The sequence below is a fragment of the Anabrus simplex genome, chromosome 13 (assembly GCF_040414725.1).
Source record: "Anabrus simplex isolate iqAnaSimp1 chromosome 13, ASM4041472v1, whole genome shotgun sequence".
Lineage (NCBI taxonomy): Eukaryota > Metazoa > Arthropoda > Insecta > Orthoptera > Tettigoniidae > Anabrus > Anabrus simplex.
The window spans coordinates 9,505,393-9,520,615 of NC_090277.1; the positions used below are offsets into that span (position 1 = coordinate 9,505,393).

Below are 15,223 nucleotides of genomic sequence, written 5' to 3' on the forward strand. Positions count from 1 at the left end.
TATAGTGGCAGACATTTCAAACAAAGGAGTAACGAAAATTGAGCGCTGAGTATTCTCTATCAACAGGCGAAAACCACAGCCTTCTATGTGCAGTAGTTCAGAGGTATTCATAAATAAAGAGATGCATGTCCAAAACCAACCAGCCTGAGGGATATGCAAGCAATGTTATAAAATTAAAATACTCCTAGCACTCACAAAGAGATAAATTATATACCATTTTATTCATGAAACACTAAATAATATTGTAGGACTTATTTTGAAAAATGTCAATAAATTAACATTTACAATAAATTTACAATAAACGGGAAGTTCCTTTTAGGTAGAAAGGATAATTCTGACAGGCTATGTGCTCTAGGAATTAAGACTGTAAGACATTCACAATAAACAAAGAAAATAATAAGATCAACCATTTTCAATACTATATTGTCCCCGTTAAAATTGGCGATATTACGAATATTTTAACAAGTGGGAAGTGAAGATTTTATTGTCTGCTTGTAACTGCAGTATATCATTTGGGGAGTTGTGGCGAGCTGAGAACGAGTTTTTTTCGTCGTTCAGAGGGGTGACACACCGGCAAGACTGTGCCAAGGTCAGAGCAAACCACGTGACTGCCTTCGCACGCGCGCAACCCAGCTTGTTTCTGGAATAGTCAGAGCCAATAAAACGAGACCATCAGCCAATTACCGTTCTCGCTGAAGATCACACCTCCCTGGCTAATTAGATAAAAGGCCTTGTTTCGAGTAAATCGCTCTCTTAATGCTCTTAATGTTCTTGAAGCTGTTACTCTGAATATCCTTCGTCGTGTTGTGCTGCACCACATTCTCAGACCACATGGAGAAGTAATTTCTGTTCAAGTCGACGCCGTTCTGCTAGAATTTAGAGAAACCATTAGTGAATTCTATGGAATAAAGACGCCTAGGAGCCAAGTTAAGTGTGACAGTGTAGACGAGCTATTTATATTCGGCGTGTGCTTGTGCAAAGTACTTAATTTTGTCATCTCAGTTACAGCTTGTGACCGGCACTCTACGGAAGTCGTCGTAGAATTGAACATCTCAAGATGGATAATTCCGTAACCACCGACAACATCATTTCATCGAGGGACACCTGTTGCAGAGCCTCCATGGAGCTGTAAAATGTGAGGCGTATCTGGTAATTGGAAGGAGACTGACCGGAGGAGTATGCTGGAATAACTGACTGTCGACGAGAATCGAACCCCATCAAAACTTGAGTACCTTTTTAATTTAATTTATCTGTCTTACCTTTTGTACAACTAGAGGTCTTTCTTCTTAAGTCGTAGATCTATTAGTTTGTTGTAGTTAGAAATATTTCATTTTTCCACTTCTTAAGGTGTCGTGGTAGACTAGGTACGTGTGAATGAAATTTTGGAATCTATTAGAGTAGACATGTAGGTTGTCTTTGAATGACTTCCCATGCTTAAGGAGCTTTATATTTAATAATCACTGACCACACGATAAATCTACTTTCCTTGTAATGTTGAAAGTTACTGGATGGAAATTTACGTGTACATTTTGAGTGAACAGGGTCGAACCTAGTGTCTTTCAAGATCACTTGTTGCATTTATGATGAAGTCATCTAATTTTACGATATTCCATGAGGATCAGTAGATGTAATAATCACTTAAATAATAATAATATTAACTAAAGATCGGGTAAAACAGAAGTAAACGCTCGTGAGCCATAAAACTACTGTAGAGTCCTTACATGTGAGATTGAATGTGCTCTGTTCATGAAGGGTCTGGAATATGACCAATCCTGAGGGATACTTGTTGTATAATTATGCAGTTGATGAATTAATGATGTAATTTGACTTATTCTTGTGTATTGGGAGCGCAAGATAGAGTATAATTATTGGAGCACGTGTTGTGAGTGTATTTCGCAGGTAGGAAATAAAAGTAATACAAGTAAGGCTCACGCTTGTGGTAATTTCAACCTGTAGCCCAAATGATGGTAGTGCTTATGGATTTTACTAGAATCTTCCATTATAATTTCATGAATTACATGAACTTACATTGATATGTGAAATGTGTTTCTACCAAGTGATACCCATGACTTCGATCACTAGCCACTATAAATGAAGGATAATTTCAGTACACGGATTATTTCTGCTAGACATTACGCGTCCCGACCACCAACTCTAAAATTCATAAATAAACTTGCCAAAACAGGATTCGATGTAAATAATGTACATAAAAACGTGTTTCCCTAGTGTGAATGTGTGTGTGTATGTAAATATGTATATTTTTCTTGTGTCATGTTGGTTTCATTTAATTTTGATCTGGTCACGCACTCGCTGTGACGCAGATTACACTCATCGTTGTGTGTTGCCTTAAGAAATAATTTTCGTGCCCTTAAGGGAAAGTTTGATTAAGTTAAGTCGAGGAAGACTAGGAAGAATTTATTTTCTTAATTAGCGAGATTTAAAAGGAAAGATCACCTCGTTACTTTATGAAGGCACTCGATTTGTAAATAAAATTTATTTAACTAGCTCACACGTTGGTAATGTAAATTTCTAAAATTTGAAATATTTTAAGATTGATTTGAATAGAAATGAAATACAAAGATCAGAGGTAGAAATTTGTTAGCCGCATGATTAATTGGAGTTATGGTGAAAATAAGTCATTAATAATTAATTCAAAATAATTATTCTGAAATGCTAATGACGATCATTAGGTAAATAATGCAGTGGAAAATTAATAAGAACACGATCGTGTGACAATGAAACATGGGCTAATTAAATGATGAGAAATTAATAATAATAATAATAACCAGAATAATAATTAATTAATTTTGAGAATTTTGAAATCAATTTTCATTTTCCATTGAGGTTCATGTTGGTGTCAATGACTATTATTAAATACTGTAAATGACAAATTCAGTTAGATACCTCTTAAAACCACGTGTTGAGACTACTTTGAATTGGTAAAGCTTTGAACACATTTATTGTAAAACCCTCGTTAGCAAGACAGCTGTTAATCAATTATTTTTTAAGTTCTATGTTAATTTATTTAATCCTTTCAGTCAAATATTTTGATTTGAAAAGGCAAGAGGCCTAATTTTTCTTTGGTTTCATTACAGCACAGTAAGGCTGGAGATTAAGAACACGTGTCACTCTAAATCGAGGAAGAAATGCAATATTATGAAAGTTCTATTTTTGTAAACACATCAGCAAGAGTATTTCATTTGTTTGTTTGCTTATGTGAATAAATGTCAGAGTGTTGTTTTAACATTTCTTTTTATCCTGCTTGGTCATCAATCCCTAACTACCCTTAAATGCCTCTAGAAAGTGATAGCCAACGATCGAACGGTCCACCTTGGGATCTCTCGCTCGATGGCTGGGCTTAGCTCGGGAAAAATGGGGGCAATATATTACGTGAAAATTTCTACTTTTCTCTTAAATCATCGCTTTTATAAACTTTTGGTACCTGTTTTGACAAAACTGTATGTCATTATCAGCCTAGGACAAAGATAATAACATACATTGATCGTGTCTCTTGTAGTAATACCGTAATAGTAATATAGAAAATATACATCTTAAAACTAAAATAATATTTACACATATAAGCTGACAGTCATTTTATTGTATTAATGACCTACGGTCGAGCATATCCGATATATCTTGGCATAGGGAAGAGAGCTCACTTTCGCAGCAGAATTAGCTTCCATGAGATTCCGCATAATAAAATGTAATGATATCCAGGATTTCTTAACTACATTGTCCACTTGCTCAGACCAACTTAATAGTAACACCTAAATACTTACAACTATCCACTTCAACAACACTCTCTCATCCAATTTCATAATCCCCCTTTCCCGTCATTTTTTTTTACTGAAACACAATTTCTTGCTTTTTCCGCTGTGGATTTTCATTTGATTTTAACGTGCCCTTTCTTCAATTGTATCTAAATCCTGCTGAATCAACAGTTCATCCTTCTATGTCTGTATCTCCCAATATATGATGCATTCATCAGCACAGAGGCACACTTCTAATTTTATTGAACTAGGCATATCATTCATGAAAAGTGAAAAGAATTGGCCCAATAATGCTAACCTGAGCCACACCAGACCAAACACTTATTGGAGAAGATAGGGTTTCTCCCACAGGTACCCTCTCAGTCTTCCATTGAGGAGATCTCATGTGCATTTCATAACTCTGGTGACAATGCCTTGTTAAGGAGGATGTCATGTGACACAAGATCGAAAGCCTTAGCAAAATCAATTACTATTGCATCAATCCTTGACCTACGGTCGAGCATATCCGATATATCTTGGCATAGGGAAGAGAGCTCACTTTCGCAGCAGAAGAAGCCTTCTCTACAACCATACTGCCCCTTAAATATCATTCCAGATGAGTCCCATTTTAACCTCAAATCATCTACTATTAATTGCTCCATTTGTTTGCATAGATTGACATAAAACTTACCGGTCTGCGGTTATTCAAGTCGCTCTGGTCACCGCCTTTGAGAACAGGAACAACAATGGCCGATTTCCGATCTTCTGGAACCTTCATATTGTTCAGTGATATATATATAGGGTAGGATCGGTACAGCCCTGAGTTTAAGTGTCTCTCCAGAAATAGAATCTGGCCCACAAGATTTACTTCTTCTGAGTTTAGAAAGACCTTGACGCAATAATGAAGCTTTTAATTTGGAAATCATAATTACTTTTCAGAAAAATGTACCTGAATAACTGGGCCACCGGGTTAAAAACCTTTGCGTAATGCTTATTTAATACTTCCGTTTTATCTATATCTGTTGTTGCCAGTAAATAGCCTCCTATAGAAAGAGCAGGAACTGACTTGTTCTCTCCCTTCAATCTTCGTATATGTTTTTAAAAAAGGGTTCCAGGAATTCTGATTTTCTTTCTGGATATTGTCCAGATATTTCTCTGAAGCCATTTCATTTTCTGTAAGCAAAAGCTTCACCAAACATCTATACTCTGCTTTGCACGCATCGTTATTATTTCTTCTGTTGAACGCTCTCCTAGTCTTATGTTTAAACTTCTTAACAGTTGCAGTGTAGTACGGCGGATCTGTATTTTCCCTAATTATCCTTTCGGGAATGAATTTATTAAGTCCAGTATTTAAAATATTTTGAAGTTCTCCCAAATGTCATCCATCCCCTTGCCCTCCTTTAAACAATTAGCACAGCACAACCTCAGAGAGTTTTGAAAACATACAGAGTTCCCCTCGCATAGCACTAAATAGTCTTAGAAATTCTCACACACCTCGTATTACAAGTTTCCCAACAGAAATCGAGTACCACTGCACTGTGGTACCTAAGCCCTTGAATTACATCACAGGATACAACTATATCATCTGGTCTGACTAGAAAAACATCTTAAGAGTGCTTGTTTACAATGTGTTCTTTGTAATGTCTTGGGAAAAGCCATTATTGAACACTAATAAGTTAACTGCTTCCTGCGATAGGCCCAGTAGTTGACCCAACCCAGTTTACTGACGGTACATTTAGATCACCTGCTATAATAGTTCTTTTCCCATAACTTATATTTGCACATATCGATTCTGAAAGACGTCATCATGTTTAAACCTGATTTTGGCAGGCGATAAGCTCAAAAAAATTTTATTTTGCAGTCATCACGAACACATTCCTACGTACTGCTTCACTCTGTCCTAACACAAATGAAAATTCCCCCTCCTTTAAACACTCTATCCCATCTAAACATTAGAAATTTTGACCAGAATATTTCTGAATTATATATATTATCCGATTACCAACTTTCCGTTCCCACAAGTATATCAGAGTCACTCGCAACAACTAATTTTTCGAATTTTCCCATTTTATTACCAATACTTCCGCAGTTTACCTGCAATAATCTATGAAATTAACCTGATCTGGTATCACTGCCTCTCACAATGTCCTGTTGGTGTTCCCGATGTCATTGTAGTTGCATCGAAACTGCTCGCATCGTGGGTCGTCATACAGCTGCCCGTTCTGCGCCGTCATCCGTAACCCTCAGAAAGAGTGCATCAAGTCTTACCATTCCCCACTGGTTCAGATGAAGTCTATCCCAGCTGAATTCCCTGTCATCGATCCAAATGTAATTTCAGCCGATCTTCTTCCATGATACATCGGTCTCCTTAGTATACCATAAATAACAATTTTTGCCTTCGGAAACTTTTGTTTAGTCAAGTTCACTAGATCATAAATGGCCCACTATATGTTCAGTCTGTTGCCTTTTAAGTCATTAGTTCCTAACTGGAGAATTACTACTTCTTCATTCCCTCTGCATTTGTCCTCTATTTTCCTGTTCAACTGTTTTGCTCGTACTCCTGGCGTGCACATCACTTTCGCTGACCTATTTTCCTGTCCCACATGCCACACGATAGAATCAACTATCACCACACAATTTACAGATTTCATAATCTCGATAGATGAATGGATGCCTACATTTCTGCTATACACTTCCCATAACTACTTCTGTAGCTCTGCATGAGATTACCTTCATTTCATTCCTGTTGTAGTTCATCAATTCTTCTTTATCGCTAGTCACATTCCCAGTCATGAAACCCTTGCTAGATGCAATCCTTCCCTTATCACTGCCCAGGGACTGTGGCTTGCCACACTTGAAATGAAACCACATATCACACTTAGCACCTGATCTTAAGATCCCCTTGCACCCCATACACTTCACGCTCAAGTCCACTACATCTTCTAAAGCTGGTTGAACAGGGCCCAGGTTTCGCAGCAAGCCTCCTATAACAAGTAATGTGGTAATGAGTGCCAACGATACAACACTCCCCGGGTAACTTGCTGCTGCAGGTCCGCATTTCAGCCCCCTGCCTGATTGACCATGTCCCGATTTCTGCGCGCCAAGCTGATGCGGAAATCCCAATCGCTGCACAAACCTGCTTTAAGCTGAAGATCTGTCAAGATCGCTCTTGAATGAGTGTTAATGCCCAACTGCATGCTGAAGCTGGGAAGGAGAACTCGTCGGGGACTGAGAAGAGATGGATGCAGAAGAACTCGGATCGATAAACTCTCCTATCACGTGTTCTTCTCTCTCCCTCTGTATGAGTTGGTTTGACAATTGTTTTTTCTTTTCAATGCTTATTCCTCCATCTTTGATTTGCCTCATATTAGATTCAAGACAAACCATCAAGTGACCGCTCCTGCTATCCCAGAAGATACCAAAGCAGCCTTAATCGTCATCTCCAACAGACACAGAATGCATCTGCTTGTTTTACAATCCCAAAGCAGCCTTAATCGTCATCTCCAACAGACACAGAATGCATCTGCTTGTTTTACAATCAGAAATAAAACCATTCGTATAAATAACCTCACCACTTCACTGGCTCAAAGGATAAAGGAGACCTTAAGGGAATGAAAAAGTAGACCGCAAAGCCTAAACAGCACCCAGCTATCTGTACATCATTTCCTATAGCTCAATACCAATGACAAAAAGCAGGAATTTACTGAAACAATGAAAATCCATAGCCAGTTGCCAGTCATTCAACCAAGTCAGGAATGAAATGAAGGAAGCCACCATCTAGCAGTGAGGATAGGAACTGTGCTGGCTGCCATAGCCTGTTGCCCTCCTCTGGGGAAATTAATGACTGACAGATGAAATGAAATGACATTGGAATGACTGTTTACAACAGGGAAGACCAGTGAACTGAGGGAAGACTTTGTCCAGTAAAAACCTTGCATGGATTAAACAGAGTTTAAACCACTGAACCCAGTGGTGAGAGCCCAGCATGCTGCAGCCTAAGCCATGGAGGATTTTACTGAAGAAATATCACACCAAAATCTCGACTGAAACATATATCAACTCACGGAATGCTTCTCACACTATTCATTCCAAGTATTTCACATAGACTTTCTGGATATTTCGTGCCTAATTACATCCACATGCAATTCTTTATAAAGCAAGGCTTCTTCAGATCACCCATCCACAGAATGAACACAATTACTTCACCACTATGTGACAACCCAAAGAAAACAAAACATATGGCTTGCCACATCACCAAATAATGTACCCTCTTTGCAAGGGAATATCCTACTCTACCATAGTCTCTTTGCCTATCTCAAGAGCAAACATCACATCAAAATTCACAGCATTTAGGATTCAAGAATAAAACAACTGCACTGTCATAAATAACTCTGTAAAACACACTGGTAAACTTTCCATCTGCTAAATTAAATATTAAAAACAAAGACCCAAGCAATGTTTTCCATCTCCTGACAATATAACATTATTGCGATAAAAAAATGTTAGCAATATTGCATTTAAAATATAGCAGGTCATGGTTTCTGGAAAAAAGTTCACTGTCAAATTGTTACCATTATCAAAGGGTAACGATAGGTCCACCTATTCAGTACCATTAGACTAATATTATATCTTACATAATTGGTACCAGTTTTGACCTCACAACATTAGGTCATCTTCATCCATGATCAAATTTTAAATTCATGCATATATATAACCACCAATAAAAATTACAAATTGTTATCTCTTAAACAAAACCTAAATCCAAAACAGTAATGAAATGTGTGAATACACATTTGAAATTGAATCTAAAATAACACATTAAAACTGTTGTGACTGGTGTTGGACTATGCCAATATCCTTATAATAACCAAGTATTCTTGAGTATTGAATTGATCTTGGAACTGATATTCATTGTCTGTATAGTGGACCCATTCAATCTAAAAAATATGCTTTGTTGAATATATGAATAACAGTACATAAATTCTTTTTTTAGAACATGCTTTCCGTTGCACCGACGCAGATAGGTCTTATGGCGACAATGGGATAGGAAAGGCATAGGAGTGGCACGAAACACCCGTGGCCTTAATTACGGCATTACCTGGCATGAAAATGGGAAACTATGGAAAAACCACCTTCAGAACTGCCAACAGTGGGGTTCAAACCCATTTTGTCCAAATGCAAGCTCACAGCTGTGCGCCGCTAATTGCATGGCCATCTCACCCAGTAAACAGTTTACATATAGCAGGGGTGGCCACTAATCTTAATTTTGGGAGCTGCAAATTTAGGAGCAAATTTAGGAGACAAAATTGTGAGCATGTTCAAAAAAATGGTTTATAAAATGAAGACACGTTTTTCATTTTATAACAAATGAAGGAACATTTATTTTCTACACTACACAGAACATTATTGTTCAGGTACACATTAAGGAATAAGATTTTGCTTTTGAGAAGTGCTTTTTCGAGTGTTCATAACTGCTGTTAGTTTTTTAAATCTGGCTGATAATTGGTAAGCACAGTTCGCACAAGTTCACTTAAATGTTCATCAGTTAGTTCAGTTCAATATTTAGATTTAATGAATTTAAGCGTTGAGTACAGTGATTCACACTTATAAGTAGTTCCAAAGATTGAGATAAGTCTCTCAGCCCACTTTTTTTAGTGGGTATTTTTCTTCTGGAACATTTTTCCAAAATTCTATGGTAGAAATGACACTTCGTTTGAGTCCTTTTGGTCCTTTGTCATCTTGCAGTTCTAGTAACTCCAACTCTACAGCTGCTGTATCCTTTGTTATTGGTGATGAATCAGGACAGCCATCGCCCACAACATCAACAGCAAAATGATTTTCCTGTTATGAAAATAAAGATTTAAGTGATCTCAAATCATTAAATCTGCCATTGATTTCTTCAGCAAGGCCAGAGATACTACACATGTAATCTCCAGTTTCCACCTGAACATCAGGAAGGCTTTCAGTAATTTTCTTCAAACACCTGAAGTGACCAAATGTTTTAGTCTCAAGGTCATTTCCCAAAAGCTTTAACTTGCTATGAAAGCTAAATACAGTCTGGGCCAAGTCAGGAATAAGTTTTTCTCTTGCTTGTAAATATATGTTTAGTGCTTTTAAATGCTGACCACATCTGTAAAAAAAGAGACAAATCTAGCAATCACTGGGTGCGAAGAGCCGCATGTGGCTCGCGAGCCTCGTTGTGGCCAGCCTGGATATATAGCTTTGAAGTGGGCATTCACAACCTAAATAAGTGGCCTTTCCATCAGTTGTGGTGATTTCTATTGTTTTAATTTCAGTGTGATGTGAATGCCCCATGCTCCTCGTAATTTATGTGCACTCAGCACAGACACCTACACCAGACTGGATGCCGAGAGGGAGCAGAGGCATAGCTATCTTTAATAATATTAATCTAATGGTATTGAACATGTGGATCATCCTCTACTCTTTGATAGTGATAATTGTCAATACGCACCATAAAAGAATTCGTAACGCACAAGTTATCATTATTGATTCTATGTTGTGCAAACTAGCTATGGATTTGTAAACACTGAAATAATGGAAATCCAGCCCGCAAGAGGCTGATGTATTTGAGCACCTATAATACCACCAGAGAAAGGACTTAATATGCCAACTTGAAACCAGAAGCTAAGCCCACCACAACCTCAGCTACTCAGACTGCCATTTTTCCGAACAAGAGGTACAAACCAAAGGGAGATGAAGAGAAACTCATCTGTTCATCAAAACCTAATGAACGAATTCAGCTTTCTGATATTCTGTGCAAAATAAAAGATGCATAATTTCAAATTCTGTATTTATGTAGTCACAAAAAATATTTAGTAAATTTGAGATTAGGATACAAATATATATGTACCTTAAGAATAGACAGCAAGACAGTCATATATTTCCTGAACAAGAGATAAAAGTATAGTTATGTAACCAGTCAAATTCAGACAACTGCTAAGGGTTTAATTGTAATCACTATACAGTTATCTGCAATGACTTACACATGAATTAGTTGATGTTTCCTCAAAGCATACTGGTTCCTCTTTGATCTTCACATCCAAGTCCATTTTAAACAGTGTGTGAAAGTTTAGATGGTTCTGGAATGCAGATTACTTCCACAGATCTTGCTCTGAAACATGAGCAATAAACACTATTACTCCTGTTTTGTAGTAAAAAAATGTAGTTTTAAGTCGCTGTTGATATTGTGCTCATAGCCACAGGACCTCCATTTTTACCTGGAAATTGAACATCAGGGATAAGCATTTTGACTGAAAGAACATCCCACACCCACAGATTGAGATTAGTTTTCACATCACTTGCGAAAAGCCAGTGACTACGCAACTTACACATAACCCACTACACAGGGAGTCTAGTGACTGGTGTGATATACTTTCTCATATAACCCTATCCTGCGCTACGATGCAGATGTACTCTAGTGTGTTCATTATATTTTGTCCTCTATACCCCAAATGACCTTCTGTCTTAGCAATTTGTTTTCATCACACTGACACAGATAGGGCTTATGGCATTATGGGAAGGAAGTGACATTGGCCTTGAGTAGGGTACAATCCCAGCATCTGCCTGGTGTGAAAATGGGAAAGCACGGAGAAACTGTCTTCAGGACTGCCACAGCCACTTCCTTACTACTCCTAGTTCTTTCCTATCCCATCATAACCATAAGTCCTTCACCACCCTGTCACCCCGCTAGCTCTATGGGCTATGTTCATTCTGTACTGTCTTTACACTAGAGTCCAACGGTAATTCAGTTACATTATACATTTTTAAGTAAGTATTAGGAATGTTCTGATATAGTTCATTGAGTTTCATTTTCAATCCACAAACATTCAGATAGTAAATGGAGAGACAAGCATTTTTTTTTTTTTTTACACTTACAAATTATGTAAATCATCCTGGATGATAACGACAATTGTGTGTAAGCCCTCTGCCCCTTGTATCTTAACAAGCCAGTTTCTTGCACAGCTATAGGCATACTTCTCTCAATGCACAGTTCTCACCTGGACTAGCAGCCCTTTAAACCCCATCACACATGTTGAATTCAGTAGCAGTTTAGCCAGATTCCTTATTGATCAAACAAATTATATGACAGGGGATAGCCAGGTACTCATTGGCAACTTTATTGGAAAAGTTGCAACCATTATTGATTATGTTACAATATATACAATACAATACAATAAATTTATTTTGTCTGGCAAGATTAAGGTCATTGGGCCCTCTCTTCCATCTAACCAGAAAATACAGTGTTTACATGTGCAAAATTGAAATAAACACACAATTGAAACATCTTGTAACTACTAAACAATACAATATTATGATAAAAAATAAAAATATGATAAAAATAGGAGAATGATGATGATGGTGATGATGATTATTTACACAATTATGACATGATTAGCTAATTTCTACTATCCTTGGTAATAACAGTGGGATTATATAAAGTCTATAGTTTGAGGAAGGCTAAATCTACAATATTTCCATAGCATTACTTAGTAGGTAGCGGTGACAAAGTTGCCTAAAACTAGCAGGTGAGGCTCCTCTGACAGAGACGGGTAGTGCATTCCACTGTCATGCTGAAGAAATAACAAATGAGTTTGTGTATCGTATCGTGCGGTGAGGTGGAATAGATAAGAGTGTATCAAATTTTGACCATGTTCCAAAACTGTGATTGGATGAGAGGTGGTGAAATTGACTGTACAAGTAGGGAGATGAGCATGAGGAGAGTATTCAACGAAGAAGGCATAAAGCATGAAGATTACGGCGCTGTTTGAGTTTTAGCCAACCGAGTTCATCGTAGGCAGGTGTAACATGGTCGAAGTAACGTAGGTCACATACATAGCGAACACAGGCATTTTGCGCGCGTTGTAGTTTGTCGTTAAGAGTAGCAGTCAGGTCGTTGCACACCGCGTTACAGTTGTCGAAATGAGGTAATACCAGAGTGCAAATGAGGCGTTCTTTTAATACTCGAGAAAATATGTTGCGGAATCTTCTAAGTGAGTTAAGTGTCGCAAATACTTTCCTGGAGATGCAGGTAACCTGCTGCTTCCAAGAAAGATGTTCGTCTATCATAACGCCGACATCTTCGACAGATTCACTGAAATCAATGGGTGAATTTTGCAGGTAGAGTCTTGGTAAAGTGAATTTGCTTATAGTTTTTGAACAAAGCCGAGAATGTGAAATTATTACAGCTTGAGATTTTACGTTATTTAATCTAAGTCCATGCATGTCAGTCCAGTTACAGATTTCGTGTAAGCCTCTATTGAAATTTTTTATTTTATCGGTTTGTCTTTCTGGTTCACAGTTCAAGTATAATTGTATATCGTCAACATACATGTGGTGTCTGCAGCTGTTTACCAAGGATGTAATATCATTGATATACACAGAAAATAGAAGTGGTCCTAGGACAGACCCCTGTGGAATGCCAGGATGAATATTCATTATTGATATTTCTTACACACTGCAGACGACTGCAGAGGTATGAATTCATCCACTGAAGACTGTTTGTCGAGAACTGGAGGAGTTTAAATAGTTTGGAAAGTAGTATGTCTATGTAAACAGAGTCAAAAGCTTTAGAGAAGTCAAGAAGAGCTAGTATGGTAAATGTATGCTTGTTACAACAAACAGTTCTTAACTGGCTATGAACTACTTTGTTACAACAAACTGTTCCATGATGATGATGCTTGTTGTTTTAAGGGGCTTAACATCCAAGGTCATCGGCCCCAAACTGTTCCAAACTGGCCAGGACCTCCTTAAAAATTATCTTAATGAGGATATGCAAATCAGAACGCTTCCAGAATTGATTGTTATCAATGTTTTGTTGGAATTAGCAAATGACAACTGTAAACTGTATCAAAGCCATCTATGAATTGTTACAGAACTTGTAACGATGGATGATGGAAAACCTCACTATTGCAATGAGAATTACTCTTTGTAGTCACACCTCTTACTGGTCGAATTAAATCTGCATGTATAGACCATGCAGTCCTAGCTATTGAATGAGAACTGCTGGCATTGGCTCCAAAATGATTGGGAAAGTCGTTAGAACATCATGAATTCAGAACTCACAGTTCAGAATCTCTGCTGGAACAGCATGTATATTACTGCGCATGAGCAGGCTATTCAGAATCAATTCGGTACCATATTGGAGCTAATTTGCATATATTATCACTAAGAACGACAGCTGGGTAATATTTAATGTAGTCAGCCTACATTCAGCTGAAAAACAGAATTATCTGCCGCTGATCTTTTGTGTTTAAGTACGAAGTGAACAATAAAGCTAAACTTATTTCCTATCAGGTACCGTAGGATATTAAGTTCCTTATGGAGATGTTGAAGACTGAGACTACAACTTTATTAGCAATATGTTCAAAGCTTTGGACATAGTGTAGAACGTAAGAAACTGCAATTTCCTGATAAAGAAATCTGAACAGAAACTGCACAACCCACAGAACGAACCTCGACAAGCTGATTCAGTATGTCGGAGATGCACTATACAAAACAAATGAATGCGAACATTAAATAACAACAAGCCAACCACTTCGAAAGTAAACCCGAAGTAGTGAATAGAGCTTCACGTAATTGTATAGCTAGTGCGTCGTTCCTCGACTGTACACATACACACCCGGTAAAATTCACTTATCTCCAGCTAACTACTGTACATACATAGAAGCCATTAGTCACCTGGGACAACCAAGACCAGCCATACATTCAGACCACAGGACAGAATATACATGGAGCGCGTAACCTACCGGGAGACTGGAGACAGAAGCATACACCGCCAATTACCACTATGTTCATTCGCAGTCTAGCATACAAGTCTGCCGTTACACTTCCTTACTGTTGTAAATCTTGTGTTGCAGCATCGATATGTGGACATTATGACTGATGGTCTTTGAAAGACTTATTTCTCCGAAGAACCTTATCTTTCTTCCCTCTATTGGCAGACGTACAAACCATGCGTAGAAGAGTGTCGGAAGCCAATGTGTTGGATTAACGTGACACTTCTCAATGCGTGTACATAGCTTCGCCCAGAGGTATGCCAAAGGTAGAAATTCAGTATGACTTCCCACACTTTTATAGCATGATAAGGATGTAATATGTTAGAAATATTAACTGGAATACCTTGTAGAGGAGAGATGTGTTCACTGCGACAGCCAAGAATCCACCGACCGTCCCCCAGAAATAATTTTGCTTTTATATCCTAATACAAACTATCACGCGCCATAGTCCACCGCCTAACTACGCACCAGTATTTCCAATTAGTGCTGGGAGAGGAGGCTGTCCTCCGAGTGATTGAATCGGTAGTAGCAAGTGAAGCGCTCTACCGGTATTCTCCGGTACTACTGCGGAGAATTGCGGAGGTATACGGAGGGTGGCGGAGGAAACGGAGCGAACGTCCTCTGCTCATTCAGACAAAACACTCCTTGCTGTCAGTTGCTGCGTGTGACGGGTGAACT

The 15,223-nt window shown here is 38.1% G+C and overlaps 1 protein-coding gene across 2 annotated transcripts in view; it reads right to left on the reverse strand.

The window, feature by feature from the left end:
* The window catches only part of LOC137502853 (gastrula zinc finger protein XlCGF57.1-like), a 67,620-nt gene extending 52,598 nt beyond the window's left edge, over nucleotides 1–15,022 (reverse strand). For both annotated transcript variants that reach the window (XM_068229984.1, XM_068229983.1), the window contains exons 1-2: nucleotides 14,889–15,022; nucleotides 10,754–10,881 (exon numbers count right to left, since the gene is read on the reverse strand). In XM_068229984.1, the coding sequence (XP_068086085.1) occupies nucleotides 10,754–10,819 (66 nt within the window). In that variant the 5' untranslated portion in view covers nucleotides 10,820–10,881; nucleotides 14,889–15,022. The remainder of the gene's footprint in view (nucleotides 1–10,753; nucleotides 10,882–14,888) is intronic.
* Between the last annotated feature and the right edge of the window lie 201 nt (nucleotides 15,023–15,223).